This window comes from Theropithecus gelada, chromosome 7b, assembly GCF_003255815.1.
Source record: "Theropithecus gelada isolate Dixy chromosome 7b, Tgel_1.0, whole genome shotgun sequence".
NCBI classification, from domain to species: Eukaryota; Metazoa; Chordata; class Mammalia; order Primates; family Cercopithecidae; genus Theropithecus; species Theropithecus gelada.
The window spans coordinates 92,395,555-92,418,363 of record NC_037675.1 but is presented as its reverse complement, the minus strand read 5'-3'; the positions used below and the strand labels follow the sequence as shown (position 1 = coordinate 92,418,363).

The 22,809-nt window shown below is 38.6% G+C and overlaps 1 protein-coding gene across 11 annotated transcripts in view; it reads left to right on the top strand.

Moving 5' to 3' along the window:
• The window catches only part of RPS6KA5 (ribosomal protein S6 kinase A5), a 202,467-nt gene that overhangs the window by 59,118 nt on the left and 120,540 nt on the right, over positions 1–22,809 (top strand). For 10 of the 11 annotated variants that reach the window (XM_025391178.1, XM_025391176.1, XM_025391179.1 and 7 more), the window contains exon 2: positions 2,550–2,621. The exons of the other annotated variant lie outside the window; for it this stretch is intronic. In XM_025391178.1, the coding sequence (XP_025246963.1) occupies positions 2,550–2,621 (72 nt within the window). The remainder of the gene's footprint in view (positions 1–2,549; positions 2,622–22,809) is intronic. 11 annotated transcript variants of the gene reach the window in all.

Here is a 22,809-nt window from a genome sequence, read left to right as displayed (position 1 = left end):
TTTTTTTTTTTTTTTTTTAATTTATTATTATTATACTGTAAGTTGTAGGGTACATGTGCATAACGTGCAGGTTTGTTACATATGTATACTTGTGCCTTGTTGGTGTGCTGCACCCATCAACTCGTCATTCACATCAGGTATAACTCCCAATGCAATCCCTCCCCCCGCCCCCCTCCCCATGATAGGCCCCGGTGTGTGATGTTCCCCTTCCCGAGTCCAAGTGATCTCATTGTTCAGTTCCCACCTATGAGTGAGAACATGCGGTGTTTGGTTTTCTGTTCTTGTGATAGTTTGCTAAGAATGATGGATTCCAGCTGCATCCATGTCCCTACAAAGGACACAAACTCATCCTTTTTTATGGCTGCATAGTATTCCATGGTGTATATATGCCACATTTTCTTAATCCAATCTGTCACTGATGGACATTTGGGTTGATTCCAAGTCTTTGCTATTGTGAATAGTGCTGCAATAATATACTGGGTATATACCCAAAGGATTATAAATTATGCTGCTATAAAGACACATGCACACGTATGTGCCACATTTTCTTAATCCAATCTGTCACTGATGGACATTTGGGTTGATTCCAAGTCTTTGCTATTGTGAATAGTGCTGCAATAAACATACGTGTGCATGTGTCTTTATAGCAGCATAATTTATAATCCTTTGGGTATATACCCAGGAATGGGATGGCTGGGTCATATGGTACATCTAGTTCTAGATCCTTGAGGAATCGCCATACTGTTTTCCATAATGGTTGAACTAGTTTACAATCCCACCAACAGTGTAAAAGTGTTCCTATTTCTCCACATCCTCTCCAGCACCTGTTGTTTCTTGACTTTTTAATGATCGCCATTCTAACTGGTGTGAGATGGTATCTCATTGTGGTTTTGATTTGCATTTCTCTGATGGCCAGTGATGATGAGCATTTTTTCATGTGTCTGTTGGCTGTGTGAATGTCTTCTTTTGAGAAATGTCTGTTGAAATGAAGGAAAAAGTGGGCAAAGGATATGTTATGTATTTTCAACCACAATTTTTTAAAATTTTAAATTATGAGTTTAGTTAAACTTTGGAAAGACACTGAAATTATTTATGCCCTGAAGCTTTTAATTCCAAAAGTTCTTAGTTGAGTTTTATTTTCTTAAAGTTGTAGTCCCAAAGCATTAATTTATTTACAAACCCTTATATATAATACTGCTTATTGGCACACAGCAAGCACTGTATAAATTTAACTCATTTAATCCTCATTAAATTCTATGTGGTAGGTATTATTTTGTTTTCTGTCATTTTATAATGGCCATTTTCTAATATACAGAGAATTTGAAAGAATTGTATGTTGAATACCCTTATACTCACTACCTAAATTCTGCAAGTAGTATTTTGTTGTATTTGCTTTTGACATACGTGTTCATAGCTATATTTATTTATAAATTTATCTTATTTAAAAAAATACATTTCAAAGTAAATTGCAGATATCAGTATGCTTTGAGGATAAGTAGTTTTATGCCCATTTACATTATTGGGCACTGAGACATAGACAAGTAATTTGGCAAGGTCACACAGCTTTTAAATGGCATAACTAGGATTTGGATCAAGCCTTTCTTAACCACTTCTGCAGAGTACTAGTTCACATAATATTAATAGATACTACCTTAAAAATAATTTTGTGGTTAAATAAATTGACAAATGTATCTTAGTCTTGATGATCTACATGCATATTTTCATAACACAGGATCTGTAAGGTTCAGCAGGAAAGAAATCATTTAACTTTGTTTAAGCCCACCATTTCCACATTTATTCTACCAAAGCACTCTGCTCCCCACCTCTCCCCCAAACAGAACACCTATTTTAAGATAGGACTAGAATTCAATGGAATATGTTATGGAAAATGCTAATTTATAAGATATCCTAATTTTATTTGTTCAAGACAGAAAATACATTTTTGAAGAGTTTATATTTTTAAACCTAGTCCTAAAGTTTTAGAGCTGACAGGGATCCTAGAGTTCATTGAGACTAACACTTTCATTTCAGAGATGTAGTAATGGAGACATAGAGTATTCAAGTGACGAATGCATACTATATCATGTCCAGGTATTTAGTGGCAGAAGTGGAACTAGAACCTACCCTAGAACCTGGGGATGGCATTTAACTTAATTGATACTCAGTAAATGTTTGTTGAATAAATTAATACATCTTCTCAATCCATCCAGTTTTTCCCCACTATGTATCTGTCTACATATTAGAATTTTCATTTGTTTTTGGAGTATATTGGTCAGTAGAGAGTCTAATAAACACCTTAATTTATGTTAATCTTTGGTACAAATGATATATATAGTTCCTAAATTCCAAAAAAAGTTTTATTGTAATGTATAACATACAGAAATTTATGTAAAATATACTATACCATTTAACAAATAATTATAAAGCAACCCCTGGTTAATCACTCAAGTCAAGAAATAGAGCATTGCTGGTACCTGAGAAGCCCCCAGGAGCCTTCTTCTATTGCTGAGCCTCTTAATTTTTTTTTTCTCTCTCTTTTTTTCTTTTAGCTAATTTGACAGGACATGCAGAGAAGGTGGGGATAGAAAATTTTGAGCTCCTGAAGGTCCTAGGAACTGGAGGTAAGTCCTAAGTTAATTTTTAAGGAAAAAAAAAAGTACTTATTATATCTATGATGAAGGATTGATATCCCCAATATAGAAATTAAAATTTAAAAAGCATGAGGAATCCATTAGGAGAACTGTCAAAGAACATGAACAGACTATTCATAGAAGCACAAAAGGCAAAATATTACAAGAATTGGCAAAGATTTAGGGAAACCAGTCCCTTTTACGGTGCTGTTGGGAATGTAAATTAGTTCAGCCTTACACAGGACACAATATTTTCTTTTATTTTCTTTTATTTATTTTTTTTGAGATGGAGTCTAGCTTTGTTGCCCAGGCCAGAGTGTGGTGACATGATCTCGGCTCACTGCAACCTCTGCTTCTTTGATTCAAGCGATTCTCCTGCCTCAGCCTCCTGAGTAGCTGGGATTACAGGTGCCTGCTACCACGCCCGGCTAATTTTGTGTTTTTAGTAGAGATGGGGTTTCACCATGTTGGCCAGAGAGATCTCGAACTCCTGAGCTCACGTATTCCTCCCTCTTCGGCCTCCCAAAGTGCTGGGATAATAGGCGTGAGCCACTGCGCCCATCCAGGACGCAATATTTTTAAAAATCACTAACATTGATAGAGTGCTTGTTAGATGCCAAGTACTCTGTGGAGGGCTTTGTATTGATTGTCTTATTCAATCTTCATTTAACTCTATTGATATTCAATGCACATAATTTGTAATAATGAAAAACCTAAGACTGTTTAGAAACCCAACAGTAGGGCTTTGGTTAAATGGAACATGGGTCTATATGTTCTATAATGTATGTAATGGATTAACATGAGCTACTTTTATTAATACTTTGGAAGGCTCTCCAAAATAAGTTTTAGAAAAGCTACAGAAGAGAATGTACAATATACAGAACATTATATGAGTAAATACAAATATCTACATGTATATATGGATGTGGAAAATATCTGCATGTATATATGTATGCAGAAAGATCTCTAGGTGCCTGGGTGTGGTGGCATATGCCACCATAGCACTTTGGGAGGCACTTTGGGAGGCCAAGATGGGAAGATCCCTTGAGGCCAGGAGTTCAAGACCAGCCTGAGAAACATAGTGAGACCTCATCTCTACAAAAAATAAAGAAAAGAAAAATCTCTGGGATATACATGGTTATGTACACTAAAATCTTAGTGGTAGCGGGATTTTACATGATCTTGGTTTTGTGCTTTGAACTTTCCTTTGCCTTCTGGATTTTTGCTACCACTGCTGCTCTTGCTGCTCAGGAATCAGGACTGACTTAAGGGGGATATGACCTATGCAGTTGTAGAGATCCCTGCACGTACAAGAGCCCCACATTGGGTGTAATGCTCTGCTGTCACTGTTCTGAAATTATTAGTAATTCATGAACAAAGCACCGCATTTTCAGTTTTATGCTAGGCCTTGCCAGTTATGCAGCTTCTTGTCATGTGTATGTTTCCTATTCACTTCTCTCCCTGGACTGTGTTGCTCTGCAGTCACTGCTGCTATGAGAACTGGCTTCTGTCATTTTTCTCCCATCAGGTCAAGGTACAAAGGAGGCCTTTAGCTCTTCCCCGCCTCGGCCCCCCCCATTCTCAGCAGGCCTAGAATCTCTTGTCCTGGAAGACCAGGGAGAGCCTCAGACGACAGACCTTTTTTCTTCTCCACTGCAGTTTAGCTTCACACTCTCAGGGACCTCAGAGTTCTAGCCCCTGACAGGATGGATTACACCTGTCCATATAGGGGTATCTGCCCATCCCTTCCAAAATGCCAAGCATTATAGCAAGAGAAAAAGCCTTTCTCTTGAGGCTTCTGTAATCAATACCAGCCACTTCTCTAGCCTCATGTCTGTTTTTTGTTTTGTTTTGTTTTGCTTTTTGAGACAAAGTCTAGCTCTGTCGCCCAGGCTGGAGTGCAGTGGCTCAACCTTGACTGACTGCAACTTCTGCCTCCTGGGTTCAAGCGATTCTTCTGCCTCAGCCTCCTGAGTAGCTAGGATTACAGGCATCCGCCACCATGCCTGGATAATTTGTTGTCTTTTTAGTAGAGACGGGGTTTCACCGTGTTGACCAGGCTGGTCTCAAACTCCTGACCTCGTGATCCGCCTGTCTCAGCCTCCCAAAGTGCTGGGATTACAGGTGTGAGCCACCGCACCCGGCCTGCCTCACGTGTGTTTGAGTTCACTTATGTAAGCTGTCTTTAGATCATTTAGTAATGAGCCTTCATCTACGGCCCTGCTGTATAAGGTCTTTATAACCTCCCTGAGTAGTTTAGCATGCCATATAGGCCCAATTTTTACAGCTACCAGTGAATAAGCACAATGAATAGTTTATTCCCATCAACTAAGCATGTTATTGTCGGAAATTTAGTTTAACTGTCAACTTGGAGATGTTATTGTACATTTCCACCTTCAGATAATTTGTTCATATGTATTTTTTAAAAACCCAAGCTCTACCCCACTTGCATTCCTAAGAAATCATGCTTTCAAAATATCAAAATAATATCCTTTATTTCTACCTTTGTTTCCTGTTTCAAAGGCAATATCTACTCAAAGGGGAAAGAGGGTCACAGTTCTGTTCTGACTCATTTCCCTTAAAAATAGTGCTTGTGACATCTGGTCAAAACTTCTTAAGGTTGATATATATTATAGATTGTTTTTATAATATCTTTTATCTGCATGTTTTTATCTGTTTTATCTGTATGTGGCTTTTTTTCTTGGTAACAACTTTATTGCGATATAACTCATGTACCATATTGTTCCATCATTTAAAGTGTGCAATTCAGTGGTTTTAGTATATTCACAAAGTTGTGCAGCTATCACCACGTGAATTTTATATCATTTTCCTTACCTCAGAAAGAAACCCGGAACCCTTTAACTATTAATGCCCAAGCAAGCTCACCATCCTCCCCAGTCCTAAACAACCAGTAACTGAATTTTCGTATCTATATATTTGCCTCTTCTGGACATTTCATATAAAGGTAAACATACAAATGTGTAGTCCCTGGTGACCAACTTCTTTCACTTAGCATAATGTTTTCTAGGTTCTTTCATGTTGTAGTACACATCAGTACTTCATACCTTTTTTTTTTTTTTTTTTTTAAACGGAGTCTTACTGTGCCACCCAGGCTGCAGTGCAGTAGCTCGATCTCACTGCAACCTCCACCTCCCTGGTTCGAGTAATTCCCCTGCCTCAGCCTCCGGAGTAGCTGAGATTACAGGTGCACACCACCATGCTCGCCTAATTTTTTTGTATTTTTAGTAGAGATGGGGTTTCACCATGTTTGCCAGATTGGTCACGAACTCCCGACCTCAGGCAATCCGCCTGCCCCGGCCTCCCAAAGTGCTGGAATTACAGATGTGAGCCACCATGCCCAGCCAGTACTTCATACTTTTTATGACTTACTATTTCATTGTACAGATATACCACATTTTGTCTCTCTGTTCATCAGGAGATGGACATTTGGGTTGTTTCCATCTTTTGGCTGTTATAAGTAATGCTGCTTTGGAGATTAGCCTGGGCAAAATAGTGAGACACCCATCTTGACAAAAATTTAAAAATTGGCTGGGCATGGTGTGGTATGTGTCTGTAGTCCTAGCTACTTGGGAGGCTGAGGTGGGAGGATTGCTTGAACAGTTTGAGGCTGCAGTGAGCCATGATTGTGCCACTGTACTCCACCCTAGGCAACAGAGCAAGACTCTGTCTAAAAAATAAACAAATAGATAAATATAATGCTGCTATGAACGTTCATGTACAAATTTTTGTATGAACATATGTTTTTGTTTTTCATTTTCAGATACTTTATAAAAAGTCATGCACACTTTTAAATATTTTGAATACAAGGTTCTGTAAATTCTCTCAAGTTCTGTTTAAAGTAATCCTTGATGTGAGAATGATCCTCCTTTTTTGCTACAGGTTAGGTTAAATAATTTTAAAACAGGAAGAAATCTGAATGATCTTCCTTTTTTACTACAGGTTAGGTTAAACAATTTTAAAACAGGAAGAAGTCTGTGACAGAAAAATATTATATGCTTAAACTTTAATCATAATCTATATTGCCTGAAGAGTTCATAGTGTCTTGGCATGTTTCCTGCCATCTGCCATTTAGATGGCAGAATTCCATCTAACTTATCTATAATCCAATACTATAAAATTGCCAGGAAAATAGGATTTGGGTAAACAGAAATTTTCTTAGTGGGTAACTTATGCATAGTAGTTTCTCAAATATTTTTGAATGAATGGATGAGTATACTTATTCCATATAGTAAGGGACCTTGTTATATGTAAAGGTCCTTGAAAATTTGAAAACAAATTGCTATTCTTATTTGCAATGTTTCCATGACTTTCCATGTTTTAGAGATGCCTTTTTCATATTAAAGTTTTAGAAATGTCAGTTTTTATGTTTTTTATCAAAAGCAAAACTTAGTAAAAATATTAGTACAATTGATCAAATGAAACTGCTGTTTATATACTTTTAATTAACCCAATTCTTATTTATTTTAAAAATAGATTTATAGCAGTTTTTAAAGAAAACATTATCTCAGACTGAGATAGATATGGTCAAAGCTAAACAAGCTTAATCTGTAATAATAGATAACTTCTCTATAGCAAAATAGACATAGCATCTACAGAACCTTCTCAAGGACACTATTAAAATGTAATATTAATGATTAATTTCACCATTGAATTTTACAGTACATAACAAGAACAATGAGACTAATCCTATCCATTGATCTGTTAATTTAATGTATGCAGTATATTCCAACTACAGAAGCAGAAAGAAAAAGGCAATCTTAGGGCCTGGTGCAGTGGCTCATGCCTGTAGTCTCAGCACTTTGAGAGGCTGAGGTGGAAGTATCACTTGACCCCAGGAGTTCGAGACTAGCCTGGGCAACATAGTGAGATTTCATCTCTACTGAAAATTAAAAAAAAAAAAAATTAGCCTGAGGTGTTGTAACACTCACTTATAGTCCCAGCTACTAGGGATGCTGAGGCAGGAGGATCTCTTGAGTCTGGAAGGTCGAGGCTACAGTGAGCCATGATTGTGCCATTGCTCTCTAGCCTGGGAGATAGAGCAAGACCCTGTCTCACTATAGCTTTGAACTTCTGGGCTCAAGCAGTCCTTTCACCTCGACCTCCTGAGTAGCTGGGACTGGAAACATGTTCCACCACACGCAGTTTGCTTGCGTGTTTATTTATTTATTTAGTAGAGACAGGGTCTTGTTATGTTGCCCAGGCTGGCTTCAAACTCCTGGGCCCAAGAAATCCTCCTGCCTTGGCTTCCCAAAGTGCTGGGATTGCAGGCATGAGCCACTGCATGTGGCCACAGTCATTATTAAACCCCTAAAGTGCTAGATAAGGAATTTTCCTTGCTCCTGCCAGGTGATCTATGCAGTTGAGTAGTCTTTCTATCAACTGCATAGATCACCTGGCAAGAGTAAGAAAAGTTCTTAAGCTTGAAAAAATAAAATGGGAGCAGGAATTTAGAGAAGCAAATAAGCTGCCTGAGGGCACAAGTTATGCTGGAGAAATCCACCAGTGAATTGTGAACTAGTTCTTTGGGTTTACCATTTTCATACTTTGTATATAGGAGACAGCCTCTAAGGCACTCAAGAGGTAGAGAAGGCTACTGCTCAGTAAAAGAGTAAATGAGAAAATAAAAATCTAGCCTGCAAAGGGAGATGGAGGGGAAACTTTTCTGGCTTCGCATTGGCTTTGGGTGAAGGAAACAGATAAGTAGTAAAAGCCTTCCCTGAGTCACAACCTTAAACCAAACATCATACAGGTTTGCAGCGCTTCAGTTTGTTATCCACTTACGTGATTTAAAAAAAAAAAATCCCAGCCAGGCACGGTGGCTCATGCCTGTAATCACAGCACTGCTTGAGGCTGAGGCAGGCGAATCACCTGAGGTCAGGAGTTCAAGGCCAGCCTGGCCAACATGGGAAAACCCCATCTCTACTAAAAATACAAAAATTAGCCAGGCGTGGTGGCAGGCACCTGTAATCCCAGCTACTGTGGAGGTCGAGGCAGGGAGAATTGCTTGAATCCGAAGGTGGAGGATGCAGTGAGTCACTGCACAGAGGAAGACTCCATCATATATTATGTATATCACACAAACCAGTATGAATATAGTTTATTCTACTTACGAGTTGGTAGTGTTCCCAACAGCACTAGCAAAGCAAACGTAAATCTTCTCTGGAAGATTTACTTAGATCTTAAGGAAATAGCAAAGAAAGTTTTACAGACATGATTTTACTATCAAAAATCACAAACATCCAAGAAGCAAAGCACTATGAGTGAAAGAAGTGGAAACAACAAATAGTAGAATTAGACCTAAAGAGACTGTTGGAATTATTAGATATCAAATATAAATGTGTATTTTTTTAATTAAAAAGAGATTTGGTTGTAATATTACGGAATAATACATGCTAAAAAATGACCAGATCGGAAAAAGAACCAGTAGTCCTTCTAGGAGTGAAAAAACAATTCAAAGTATAAACTCAATGGATGGTTTACTAGTAGATGAGATATAGCTAAAGAGAAAATTAGTGTGGATTGGAAGATAGATTTGAAGATAATATGCAGAATATAGAATAGAGAAAAAAGAGATAGCATATGAGAGAACTATTAAGACATAGAGGATAGGCCAGGTATGGTGGCTCACAACTGTAATCCCAGCACTTTGGGAGGCTGAGGTGGAAGGATCCCCATCTGTCTGGGCAACATAGTGAGACCCTGTCTCTAGAAAAACAAACTAACTTAGCTGGGCATGGTGGTGCATGTATGACTGTAGTTCTAGGCACTCAGGAGGCTGAGGTGAGAGGGTTGTTTGAGCCTGGGAGGTCAAGGCCACAGTGAGTTAGGATCACATCACTACACTCCAGCCTGGGTTGACAGGTTGTCTCAAAAAAAAAAAAAATAGAGAATAGACAGAGAAGATACAACATTTTTCTAATCAGACTTTCAGAAGGATCTAATAGAATGAGTAGAGGCACTGTTCAAAGAAATAATAGCTGGGAGTTTACAGGATTAAACATGAATTTGCAGAGAGCAAATCTATGCATACAAATATAAAGAAATTCTTATGTAGATACATCAGAGAGAAACTGATGAACACAAGAGACAGAGAAATACCTGAAAAGCCATCAAAGAGAAAAGACTTATTTATAAAGGAACAACAATTAAACAGTGAACTTTACAACAGCAACCCTGGAAGCCATGTAAAGTGGAATAATATCTTCAAAATGCCCAGAGAAAATAGCTGTTAATCTACAATTGTATACTCAGCAAAACTGTTTTCCCTAAGTGTGGGCAAAAAGACACTTGTGGTTTTTTTTTGGTTTTTTTTTGGTTTTTTTTTGAGACGGAGTCTCGCTCTGTCACCCAGGCTGGAGTGCAGTGGCACGATCTTAGCTCACTGCAACCTCCACCTCCTGCGTTCAAGTGATTCTCCTGCCTCAGCCTCCTGAGTAGCTGGGACTACAGGCGCATGCCACCATGGCTGGCTAATTTTTGTATTTTTAGTAGAGACAGGGTTTCACCATATTAGCCAGGCTGGTGTGGAACTCCTGACCTCGTGATCCGCCCGTCTTGCCCTCCCAGAGTGCTGAGATTACAGGCGTGAGCCACCACACTCAGCCAAAATTTTCAAACATACAAAAGCTGAATGTGTTTTCTACCAATAGGTCCCCTATGACAATTTTAAAAGAAGTAGTTTTAGGAGGAAGGAAAATAATCCCTGGAGAATTTTCCGAGATGCAAAAAGGATTACCGAGCAAACAGTCTAAAGCATACTGACTGTGTAAAGCTGTGGTCACGATGTCTCATTTCTGGAGTTGAAAAAAGAAAACTAAAAAATTGGACAAAATAGCATTTAATTTGGGAGGTGGACAGGAGTTAGTTTTCTGACGTAATGTTCCTCAAAGTTTAACATGCATAGTAATCTTGAAATGTGTAAATTACCAAACTGATTGAAAAAGGTGTGAGAAACCTGCATAGTCCTATAACTGTTAGATTGGTCAGTAAGTAAAAATCCTTCTATTGGGAAGACATTCGGTACAGTTTTAAGAATGAGTTCTGCCACACGTTCAAGGCATAGATAATTCTGATCTCCACAAACTCTTTCAGAGAACAGGAAAAGGGGGATTATTTCCTCCAACTCATTGTATGGGTCCAGTATAACGTTGATTTCAAAAAATACACTAGGACAGTAAAAAAAGGCAGATTATCAGCCCATTTTTGTATATGTGAAAATTTTAATACCAAATTTGTATAATCAAACCTTGTGTGTATTTTCTTTCAACACATTTTATACTTTGACTCATTATCTATTATACCTCCACATTGAGTAGACTGGTCACAGGCCTTGAAGGCAATTCTACAAAGCTAGGAAACAGTTCACCTGTAATTTTTTTTACCTTTGCATTTCCATTTCATGCGTGTGCAGTTTTATAATGGATCAGTTGTCGGCCATGGAGACTGCTTTTCCTTTTCGCCAGCTGACAGTGTAGTCTCTCATGAGAAAATGGGATAACTAAGAAATGTCATTGTGAGTATATCTCATTTAAAAAATCACAGTTTTGATGACTAAATGGAGTAGGTGGAAGCTTTTATTATGAATATAATAAAATCTCAATTTTTATTCAAAAATTTTACCACTAATCTTTCAGTTTCATTACCTTTTTAAGATAATTTTTTTTTCAGCACTACTTAGAATAATAGAAAAGCCTCATCAGATGTCTTCATGTGTCATGTAAGGTTTTCTTTGGAAATGAAACTGAAAACTCTTCTGATGAATTAATTTCTATATATTTAAACTAGAAAAAATGCTATTCATCAAATATCTTGAAGGCTTTGTGGAATATTTAAATATGAAAGATTTACTTTTTGACATTTAAATACATATAATATTCATTAAAATCTTTTTTACTCAGATTGACTTGCTTCTCTTGAACTGTCTAGTTTCCTTTGGCCTATCACTAATCTTCTTGATCAGTTTTCCAAGCTGGAAACTTTTAAATAATGTTGGATTCTTTTTGGATTCTTCTCTATTTTGGTCTCTTTCTTTTTTTTTTTTTTTTTTTTTTTTTTGAGATGGAGTCTCACTCTGTCACCCAGACTTGAGTGCAGTGGTGTGATCTCAGCTTGCTGCAACCTCTGCCTCCCAAGTTCAAGCTATTCTCCTGCCTCAGCCACCCAAGTAACTGGGATTATAAATGTACACCACCATGCCTAACTATTTTTTGTATTTTTAGTAGAGACAGCGTTTTACCATGTTAGCCAGGCTGGTCTCAATCTCCTGACCTCAAGTGACCCACCTGCCTCGGCCTTCCAAAGTGCCGGGATTACAGGTGTGAGCCACTGCGCCCAGCCCAGCCTCTTTACTTCTATTTTCTCACAAAGTCCTATAATTTTCCCTTTAAAGTGATCCTTGGATTTACCTTTTCTGGGCCTATGAACAGAAAGTGCTATCACTCATTTTACCTTATGTATGGATTCTTTCAAGGGGTGTCTTAACCTGTCTGCCTTTCTGTATGCTTTCTCTTCCATTTATGCATTTTAATATCATACTGTTATACATAATATACAGTCTTATTAAAATACAACATTTTCATGCAGTTTTCCTATTTAAGAACTTATACTGCATTTTTTCCCAGTTAACTATTCAAGCCAAAATTCTTGCCTTGCTTTCAGTTTCCCGTGTTACCTTTTTTCACCCAGCTTACCCTGATATTCTGCCTACTTTCTATTTTTTTTCCCCCAACTTTTATTGTAGGTTCGGGGGTACATATTCAGGTTTGTTACCTGAGTAAATTGCCTGTTGCTGGTGTTGGGTGTAAAAATGACTTAGGTAGTGAGCATAGTACCCTATATGTAGTTTTTCAGCCATCACTGTCTTCCTACCCTCTCCCCTCAAGTAGGCCCTAGTATCTATTGTCTCCATTTTTATTTCCACGTGTACTCAATATTTAGCTCCCACTTATAAGTGAAATCATTTTCTTTTCCTACATCAGTTTGCTTAGGAAAATGGCCCCCAGCTGTATCCATGTTGCTGCAAAGGACATGATTTCATTTTTTTAAATGGCTGCATAGTATTCTGTGGTGTATATGTACCATATTTTCTTTATCCAGTCCACCATTGATGGGCATCTAGGTTGATTCCATGTCTTTGCTATTTTGAATAGTGCTGCAGTGAACATGCAATGAACATATGAGTACATGTGTCTTTTTGGTAGAATGATTTATATTCCTTTGTGTATATACGTGGTAATGGGATTTCTGGGTTGAGTGGTCGTTCTTTTTGAAGTTCTTTGAGAAATCTCAACTGCTTTCCACAGTGGCTGATGTAATTTACATTCCCACTAGCAGTATATAAACGCTCCCTTTTCTCCACAACCTCACCAGTATCTGTTATTTTTTTACTTTTGAACAATAGCCCTTCTGACTGGTGTGAGATGGTATCTCATTGTGGTTTTTATTTACGTTTCTCTGATGATTAGTGATGCTGAACATTTTTTCATATGCTTGTTGGCCGTGTATATATTTTCTTTTGAGAAGGATCTATTCATTTCCTTTGCCCATTTTTTAATGGGGTCATTTGTTTTTTGCTTGTTGATTTGTCCGCCTACTTTCTAGTCCGGTTTGTTTTCCTTCACTTGCCTACAATTATGTGTATTTTTCCACCCTCTGATGCCCTGCCTTATCTTGTTCCCCCATTGGTAGTACTCATCTTTTTTTCCACCTGTCCAAATCCTGCCCAGATTGCTTTATTCTCTGAACTGTTGCACTGAGCCCTCCATAGAGAGCATAGCACTGACTTGTTCTCTGAATTTTCTTCACATCTGCAATCTTTCCTCTAGATTGTAAGCTCTTAAGATCATCCCTATATATTTTTCCAACCCTGTTGCTCTGTGCCCCTACCTGCCCATAATCCAGCATCATATGAAGTATAATAATAGTCTATCAAGTATGTCATTTATGCTGTTGTCTCTGGCATTACTCTTCAGATTGATACGCAAAAGCCCAGGAAATATCTTTGATTAATCTTTTAGAATTTGTGTGATGATGAAATTTTGGGTTATTTTGGGGAATATTGATTATATTTTTATTTCTTTTTTTTTTTTTGAGACAGAGTCTCACTTTGTTGCCCAGGCTGGAGTGCAGTGACACGATCTCTGCTCACTGCAAGCTCCGCTTCCCAGGTTCACACCACTCTCCTGCCTCAGCCTCCCGAGTAGTTGGGACTACAGGCGCCCGCCACCACGCCCGGCTAATTTTTTGTATTTTTGGTAGAGATGAGGTTTCACCATGTTAGCAAGGATGGTCTCAATCTCCTCACCTTGTGATCCGCCCGCCTTGGCCTCCCAAAGTGGTGGGATTACAGGCATGAGACACCGTGCCTGGCCCTTTATATCTTTTTTAATCTCTTCTGCTGGCTTCCTTTTGACCATTTTGCCTTCTTTGAGCTATCTGTCCAAGTATGGGAGAAGAAGGTGTTTAAATGTACCTGTGGGTGTGCATTATCAGTAATTCTAATAATGAAGTGCAGCATGAAGGTCTCAGCTAAAGACTTTAGTATTCTCTGAATTTTCTTTTTTTTATCATATATGGTCATGTACTTTGAAGAGCTGGTGTGGTCTTGTCTTACCTTGACAAAAAGGAAAAAAGAAAAATTTTGCCATGTAAGAGTAAAGGATGCAGCCAAGTTGATTCACTCTTCTGGTTTTGGTGCTTTCACACGGTTGTAGAGTACTTGAGTATCGAGGATGATGTGGAAGACTCAGGTTTGCATCTTGACACTGTGGTTGCTTACTTGAGTTTCTTGAGTTAATCATATGAACTCTGAGCTCAAGTCCCTTTGGCATAAGTTATTATAATATTACCTATCTCACAATGTTCTTATAATATTAATAAGATAATGGATATGAATTGCCAATTACTAGATAACCATGGGTTGTGGTTATTTATTGAACAGGGAACTCCATTGTAAAACTGTAACCTAAATTGAAAAAACAAAATTATTTAGGACTTACTTATAAGAAGAGATTATTTATTTATTATTTTACATAGTCACTTACTTTATTAGCATCTCTGGGAGTAATTTCAACTAAAGTGATATTTTTAATAATAAAAATTTAACAAGTGAGAAAATACCTCATAAATGAAATGTTGTTAATTGCAATTTTGTTAGCATTTATGAGAAGTTGATTTGTATGTTATCTTAAGCATAACATGTCAAATTGAAAGATTATATTTCTTTTTCTTTTCTTTTTTTTTTTTTTTTTTTTTTGAGATGGAGTCTTTCTCTTGTCACCCAGGCTGGAGTGCAGTGGCATGATCTCAGCTCACTGCAACCTCCGCCTCCCAGATTCAAGCAATTCTCCTGCCTCAGCCTCCTGAGTAGCTAGGATTACAGGCGCCCACCACCACGCCTGGCTAATTTTTGTATTTTTAGTAGAGATGGGATTTCACCATGTTGGCCAGGCTTCTCTCAAACACCTGACCTCAGGTGGTCCACCCACCTTGGCCTCCCAAAGTGCTGGGATTACAGGTGTGAGCCACCATGCCCAGCCTCTTATTTGTTTTCTTTTAACTATTCAAACATCGTAGATTCTGAATCATCTTAGTGTATTGTAGGTTAACACTCCTCTGCTAAGATATACATGATATGAGTAATCAAATGTTTTGATCACCTGACACATAATAAATGCTATGTAAGTTTTAGCTATTTTGTTTTTCAGTTTTAGCTGTTATTGGGGAAGCTGAAAGGGAATGTAGCTCAGCTTCTAAAAGAGTTAATGTAGTACATTACCAAGCTTTCAGATTAGCTTTATACATAAGTGAATATCATTTCTTAATGAGTATTTTTTGTAAAGCCTAAAATGTGTCCTGCAGTAAATAGAGAAATAACAACCACCAAAGGTCTTCCTGGTTTCAGGCCTTGCTGGTGCATTTATTTCCACTCTACAGCCAGAATGATTTTTCTGATGGGCAAATTTGATTCTGTCACTTTTCAATTTAAAACTTTTTAATTCATTCCCGTTGGTCTTGGGATTCATTCATTTGTATTTACCAAGAGGCAAACACTGTTCTGGGTGCTGGAGGTAAGAGTAGTGAGTATTAAATATGTATGTGTTATACACACACACACACACACACACACACACACAAACCATACAACATAGAACCTTGTAAATGGAATAGTATGGAGCTGGTCTTCATGTAATGCAGAGTTATTTCTGAGTTTATGAAACCTTGGCATGAGTGCTGGCAAAGTGTAGAAATTCCGAAGGCCTTGCTTATGATAGTGTCTAATAAGCAATAACCGTTTGTGCCTACCTTGGTCCCTCGCGTCCTCTTAAGAAGTTCACTTTTTCCTTATGTGGATTTCCTTTGTTGTTGTTGTTGTTGTTGCTGTTGCTGTCATCTAATCAACAGTAGATCTTGTAAGTTTGCTCTGTGGAAATACTGATTTCCAGTTGAGGCTGTCTTTGGGCTGCTTACCCCAGCCTTAAGTGCCATCCTGAAATGTAATGTGTGATATTTCTTTACTCATTGGTCCTAGACGCTATGAATATTCCTGATAAGGTAGCTTTTTTTCCTCCAACCGTTTTTTTTTTTTTTTAAACTACAGATTTACAGTAACACATTTCATTTATTAAATGAGACACACTTGTTTCTCATGGGTAATTTGTTACTAGAGGGTGCTATAAATTGCACTAGGCAACTTAAAGACATTGCTACTTTTTGATGACATGATAGAGGGAAAAATACTTTAGTTGAGTCATGTAAAAGACTGTTTTAAAAAGTATGAGGACTTAGTCATCATTTGTCATTTTATTCTTTTAAGTGTTTGGAAAGTATCCGTATTAAAATAATACCTTTAAAAGCATGTATTCATTAAATTGTCAAAATTGTCATTCAAAAAATTTATAATTTTGCATTTGTGTATGTGTGTATCCACTATACCTTATGCTTCAGTGTAAGCCTACAATATTTATGTAAGTCTTAGAGGTTAAATGTTTGTGATGTTTTATGCCATAGTAAGAAGATGATTCCATATGAAGTGTCAATTGACATTGTCTCTCTGGTATAAATACAATTTTATTTATTATCGATACTGTGTTAGGTCATGTTAGTTAGAAGCAGAGCCCAGGACATGGATTTGGGCATATGTGATTTACTGCAGGAGCGCTCTCAGGAGAAGAAGAGTGAGGGAAGGAGGGTGGTCAGGGGAGGAGCCTAAACAAGCTTGTGGTCTAAGCAGTGGTCTGGATTCAGCCTGGACTCATGGGAAGTTTTGGAGCAAGAGCAAAGAGGCAGGCCTTTTATACCTGTGTTAGTCATTGGCTGCAGGCTGCTTGAGTGAGGGTGGAGTAGAGAATGATGGCATATAACCTTCCGGGTGTGGCGGTCCCTGTCCATTGGAAGTCTTTCTCCAGCAGCCAGCACTCACAGCAGCTGGACAATAGGTGCCCCGGCCTATAAAGGGGATCTGGCAGACACCATCAGCACCCACCACAGATGGTCATTAACTCCAGCAGTGAAGACATCACTATTTCGTTAGGAAAACAGCTTGTCTTCTGAGATATAAATAGAGAATTATTTATGAATATGCTTCTTAGTCTACTTTTGATTCCTGTTTTATCATATTTCTTTTTTAGTAAGATGCTGTGGTAATCATGTTTACCAGATTGAAATAAGCACACCGGGAGGCATAGCTAGTATGGTTGATGACCAAGTCACCATTTCACAAGATTCCAATAATCTGGAAAGATGAATTTTCACAGTGATTAATGTGATTCTTCAGTTAGTAGAAATTCTCTCGTATGACACAGTTGGTATGTGTAGGTAATTTTAAAAAGTTGGTTCAAGTGGGAATCATTTAAAAATCATTATATATTTTTTGAACATTTTTTACTTAAAATGTATAAGAATACTTCACTTGTGAATCTTTGGATGTAAGCACAGGACTCTGAGTATAGGTTCAAAACAGTGGTTTATTTTGCATAAACCATGGTTGAATCCATATCTAAAAATAACAGTTTGAGATTCTTTAGAGTGAGAACTAGACACATTTGAAGTAGTCTGAGTACAAAATCCTTTTAGATTTTCACAGTTTCCCCCTAGCCTTTTATAGTTGTTTCACTCACACCTAATTTTTCAGCAGTTCCTTTCTTCAAAGTGTTTTGTTTATATCTAGTCCTTTCAAAGCATTCATCCTCATTTTTCTTTTTCACATGCACATTTCAGTGGTTTATGTAATATTTAATGAATTTGCATAATAAGAATAACAGATACAACAAGCAGAAACAGGCAAAGCAACAAGTATCAGTGACTGGCATGAAACTGCATGGGTGCAGAAATACACAGGTAAACTAGTCATACATTGTCAGTGTGCAGTGGGTGTTTTCAGAGGGAAAGGGGAGTATAAGACTAAGTTAGTGTTAGGAGCTGGCTAAGTAGAAGTCATTTAAGAGTGTTTCTACTGTATTTTTTTAAGTGGTAGTTCAAGTTCAATAGTTAATAAGTTTGTTATGAACCCAAAGTGCAGCATGCCTAGTAAACATTCTATTCAAGGTAATTTTAAGCTGCATTAACAAAAGTTTGAATGAAAGAAAACATTGCTCTCACCTTGGTTGAGCAATTCAGGTCCTAGTGAGAACAGCATGTCCAAGTTGAGCACCATAAGGAAGAACATAAACCAGGGGCCTCTGAACAATGGCTCTTATTCCTGGCTCGTGGTTGCTTCCTTCAGAATAATGCATGTAAATGTGTACACACACAAAATGTTGCATGCATTTAATAATGTTACATTTTAAATTGATTGTTTTTACAAATTTAAAATATTTTTTAACAAATTAACTTCATACCATTTTAATGTAAAAATTAAACACGGCCGGGCGCGGTGGCTCACACCTGTAATCCCAGCACTTTGGGAGGCTGAGGTGGGCAGATCACCTGAGGTCAAGAGTTTGAAACCAGCCTGACTAACATGCATGGAAAACCCCAGCTCTACTAAAAATACAAAATTAGCCGGGCGTGGTGGCTTATGCCTTGTAATCGCAGCTACTTGGGAGGCTGAGGCAAGAGAATTGCTTGAACCCAGAAGGTCAAGGTTGCGGTGAGCCGAGATCGTGGCATTGCACTCCAACCTGGGCAACAGGAGCAAAACTCCGTTTCAAAAATAAAAAAAGATTAAAGGCTACTTATGAACATTTTTAATAAATTCAAATTTTGCAAATAAGTGAAAAGATAAGTTTATGCTCAAGAAGACTGCTTTGGCTTGGCTTTAAAAATAAGGTGGAATTCTGCAGTGGTTTCTGACATGGCAGCATGAATGTCTTCTTGTTTTGAAACTGTCAGTCATTTTTAACTTTTCTTTATTATAGCAACAAGTGCTTAAAACCTGGTTCACAATAATTGTGGTAAATGGAATAAGAGCCACACATTTGGAAAAGCAAGCTGAAAAGAAACCTACTCCAAGGAACCAGAAATTTTTCTGTGATACTTCCTTTGGTTCAGTTTATATTATTTCTTGTCATTAAGCCACTGAAATCATTATCAACAAAGATTGTTGACATTTTGCTATCTACATCAGGTAGAATAGAATTATAAATCCGCATTTCAATTTGAACAGAAGTGACCTTTATAACGTATCTGCAGTGTTCTTCCAACCTATAGAAAGCTATCTCCAGCTTTGGAAAAATTGACATAGTTGATCCAGTTCTCTCTTCTGAAATGGCTGCTTAGCTAAAAGAGCACAGACGTTTTCCGCAGCATTCAAAATGGTGTCTGTAGGGCCATGAATTGAAAGATTTACCTCATTCATGTGGTCTCAAATATCAGCCAAGCTAAATCAGTAAGTAATCATTCCTATCATTTGTTCTTAGAATGTACTTTCCCTCAAGCTCAAAAAGTAGAACCTGTACCTCGAGTTCAATCAAACGCTGCAGGACTAGTCCTCTGGAAAACCAGTGAACTTCATGATCTTAGGCCGAGTGCGGTGGCTCACGCCGGAAATCCCAGCACTTTGGGAAGCGAAGGTGGGTGGATCACCGGAGGTCAGGAGTTCGAGACCATCTGGCCAATATGGTGAAACCTCATCTTTACAAAAAATACAAAAATTAGCTGGGCGTGATAGTGGGCGCCTGTAGTCCCAGCTACTTGGGAGGCTGGGACGGGAGAGTCGCTTGAACCCGGGAGGGAGAGGTTGCAGTGAGCCAAGATCATGCCACTGCACTCCGGCCTGGGCAACAGAGCAAGACTTGGTCATAAATAAATAAATAAATAAAGTGTGTTTAGAACTTCATGTTTTCTTTTGCTCTTCTTTTCTCCATTCCCCTTTCCCCTCCCCTTCCTTCCATTTCCTTTTCTTTCCTTCTTTCTTTTTCTTTCTCCCTTTCTTTCTCTCTCTCCTTTCTTCTTTTTTTTCCCCCTGAGACAGGGTTTGCCCTGTTGTCCAGGCTAGAGTGCAGTGGCATGATCTCGGCTCTCTGCAACTTCTGCCTCTTGGGTTCAAGCGATTTCTCCCACTTCATCCTCCCAAGCAGCTGGGACCACAGGCACGCCCCACCACACCCACATAATTTTTTGTATTCTTTGTAGAGAAGGGGTCTCCTTGTGTTGCCCAGGTTCGTCTCAAACTCCTGGGTTCAAGTGATTTGCCTGCCTGTGCCTCTCAGAGTTCTGGGATTACAGACATGAGCCACTGTGCTCGTACCTTACTCATATTTCTTTTTTTTTTTTTTTTTGAGACGATGTCTTGCTCTGTCCCCCAGGCTGGAGTGCAGTGGTGTGATGTCAGCTCACTGCAACCTCTGCCTCCTGGGTTAAAGCGATTCTCCTGCCTCGGCCTCCTGAGTAGCTGGGATTACAGGCACCCACCACCACGCCCAGCTAATTTTTGTTTTTGTTTTTGTTTTTTTTTGAGATGGAGTCTCGCTCTGTTGCCAAGGCTGGAGTGCAGTGGCACGATCTCGGCTCACTGCAAGCTCTGCCTCTCGGGTTCATGCCATCCTCCTGCATCAACCTCCTGAGCAGCTGGGACCACAGGCACCCGCCACGATGCCCGGCTAATTTTTTGTATTTTTTGTAGAGACAAGATTTTACTGTGTTAGCCAGGATGGTCTCCTCCTGACCTCGTGATCTGCCCACCTCAGCCTCCCAAAGTGCTGGGATTACAGGCATGAGCTACTACGCGCAGCCAACTTTTGTATTTTTAGTAGAGATAGGGTTTCACCATGTTGGTCTGACTGGTCTCGAATTCCTGACCTCAGGTGATCCACCCACCTTGGCCTCCCAAAGTGCTGGGATTACAGGCGTGAACCACCACGCCCGGCCCCCTGTTCATATTTCTTAACAGAGTATCTTGAAAAGACCTTAGCTCTGATGTAGTTGAAAAGATTAACAGCTGCAGACATGACTTCTGTGAGGATTGCTAATTGAGCATTTCATGCCATTGCATGTTGATGCAGAAATTAGAGAGTTATACCTATGAAGGCGTGAAGGTAGTTTTTTTACCGAAGCAGCTCCATCCAAGCAGGAAGTACTATTGTTTTATCTTTCTTTTTCTTCCTTTGGAGATAGGATCATGCTCTGTCACACAGGCTACAGTGATGCAATCATGGCTCACTGCTATCTCAAACTTTTAGCCTCGAGTGATCCTTCTACCTCAGACCCCCAAAGTATTGGCTTTACAGGCATGAACCACTGAACCCAGTCCGTATTTTGTTTATCTTTTTTTTTGGCCAAAGTAGTTTTCACTATGGTAGTCTTTGCAGTTTCTTAAAGATACTTTAAAAATAAGATTACTCTAATAATGTCAGGGCACACATAATGAATGAAAGGCAGGAGTTGGCTGCACTTGTGGGCAGTCATTCATCCAGTTGCAAACTAAAAGAAAAGAATATTGCAACCAATTCCAGTTTCAATAGCCACCCTTGAAATATTGGAGAACAAAAAGGTGGTTCTGGAATAGATAGCATTATTCAACAGAAGGACTACTTTACTTTCTTTCTCTGCTCTGAGCTCTAAACTGGCTTAACCAGGTAAGGTGACTTCTTCAAGATCTCTCCAGTAGGGAATGTGTTTTCTCCCCATTCGGCAATGTGATAAACAGTCTTCTGGGTGCTTTAAAAACAAAACTGTTTGGAGGCAACTACGTTTTAGTTACACAGCCTTCTTAGAAGTAAGATCGTTATCTGAAATACTTACTGTTTAGAATGTTGTAAGGCACTCCTTGAATGTTATTGATAATAAGCAACCACTGGTACTTACTATGTGATGAAGCATTGTAGCTTAAATGTTAATCATGGCAACTATAAAAGTAAAAACAAAATATTTATGAGCTTCATTATAGTTTTTCCCTGACATTGTCTGACAGATGAACACAATTGCATTGGCAGAGTACGTGGTCTTTAATTCATATTATTGGGAAACTTCTGGATGTTCTCACATGGCAAGGATGATTGTGTATTATTTGACCATATAGAGTGTAACATAGCAATCAGGCTGATTTTATATTATTTGATCGTATATATTGACATCCTACCTCATGCATATTTGGAGTGAAATACAATAGTTTCTAAAGTAACAGAAAGAAATCAAAGAGAAAAATATTTACAACCCCACAGAACATATCAGTGGAACCTCTTAGTGGTGAGAGGTCTCAGAGTCATCTTACTTTGAGATTGGTTTAAGGAGGAAAGAGTATGGAGATGGCATGATAGTGTTTTTAAATATTTAAAAGATTATCTTAAGAAGAGTGATATTCTTTTTTAAGTCCAGAGGGTATAGAAGGACAAATGAAAATTATAAAAAGTCCTGCTTCCAGTCAATATAAAGAAGGTTTTCTTTCAGACTGAGTTTCACTCTGGTTGCCCAGGCTGCAGTGCAATGGTGCAGTCTCGGCTCATTGCAACCTCCACCTCCCGGGTTCAAGCGATTCTCTTGCCTCAGCCTCCTGAGTAGCTGGGATTACAGGCATGGGCCACCATGCCTGGCTAATTTTGTATTCTTAGTAGAGATGGGGTTTCTCTGTGTTGGTCAGGCTAGTCTCAAACTCCTGACCTCAGATGATCCACCTGCCTCAGCCTCCCAAAGTACTGGAATTACAGGCATGAACCACCACACCCGGCGATATAAGGAAGATTTTCTGATAGAGCCTTCCATCAATAAAATGGGCCACTTTGCA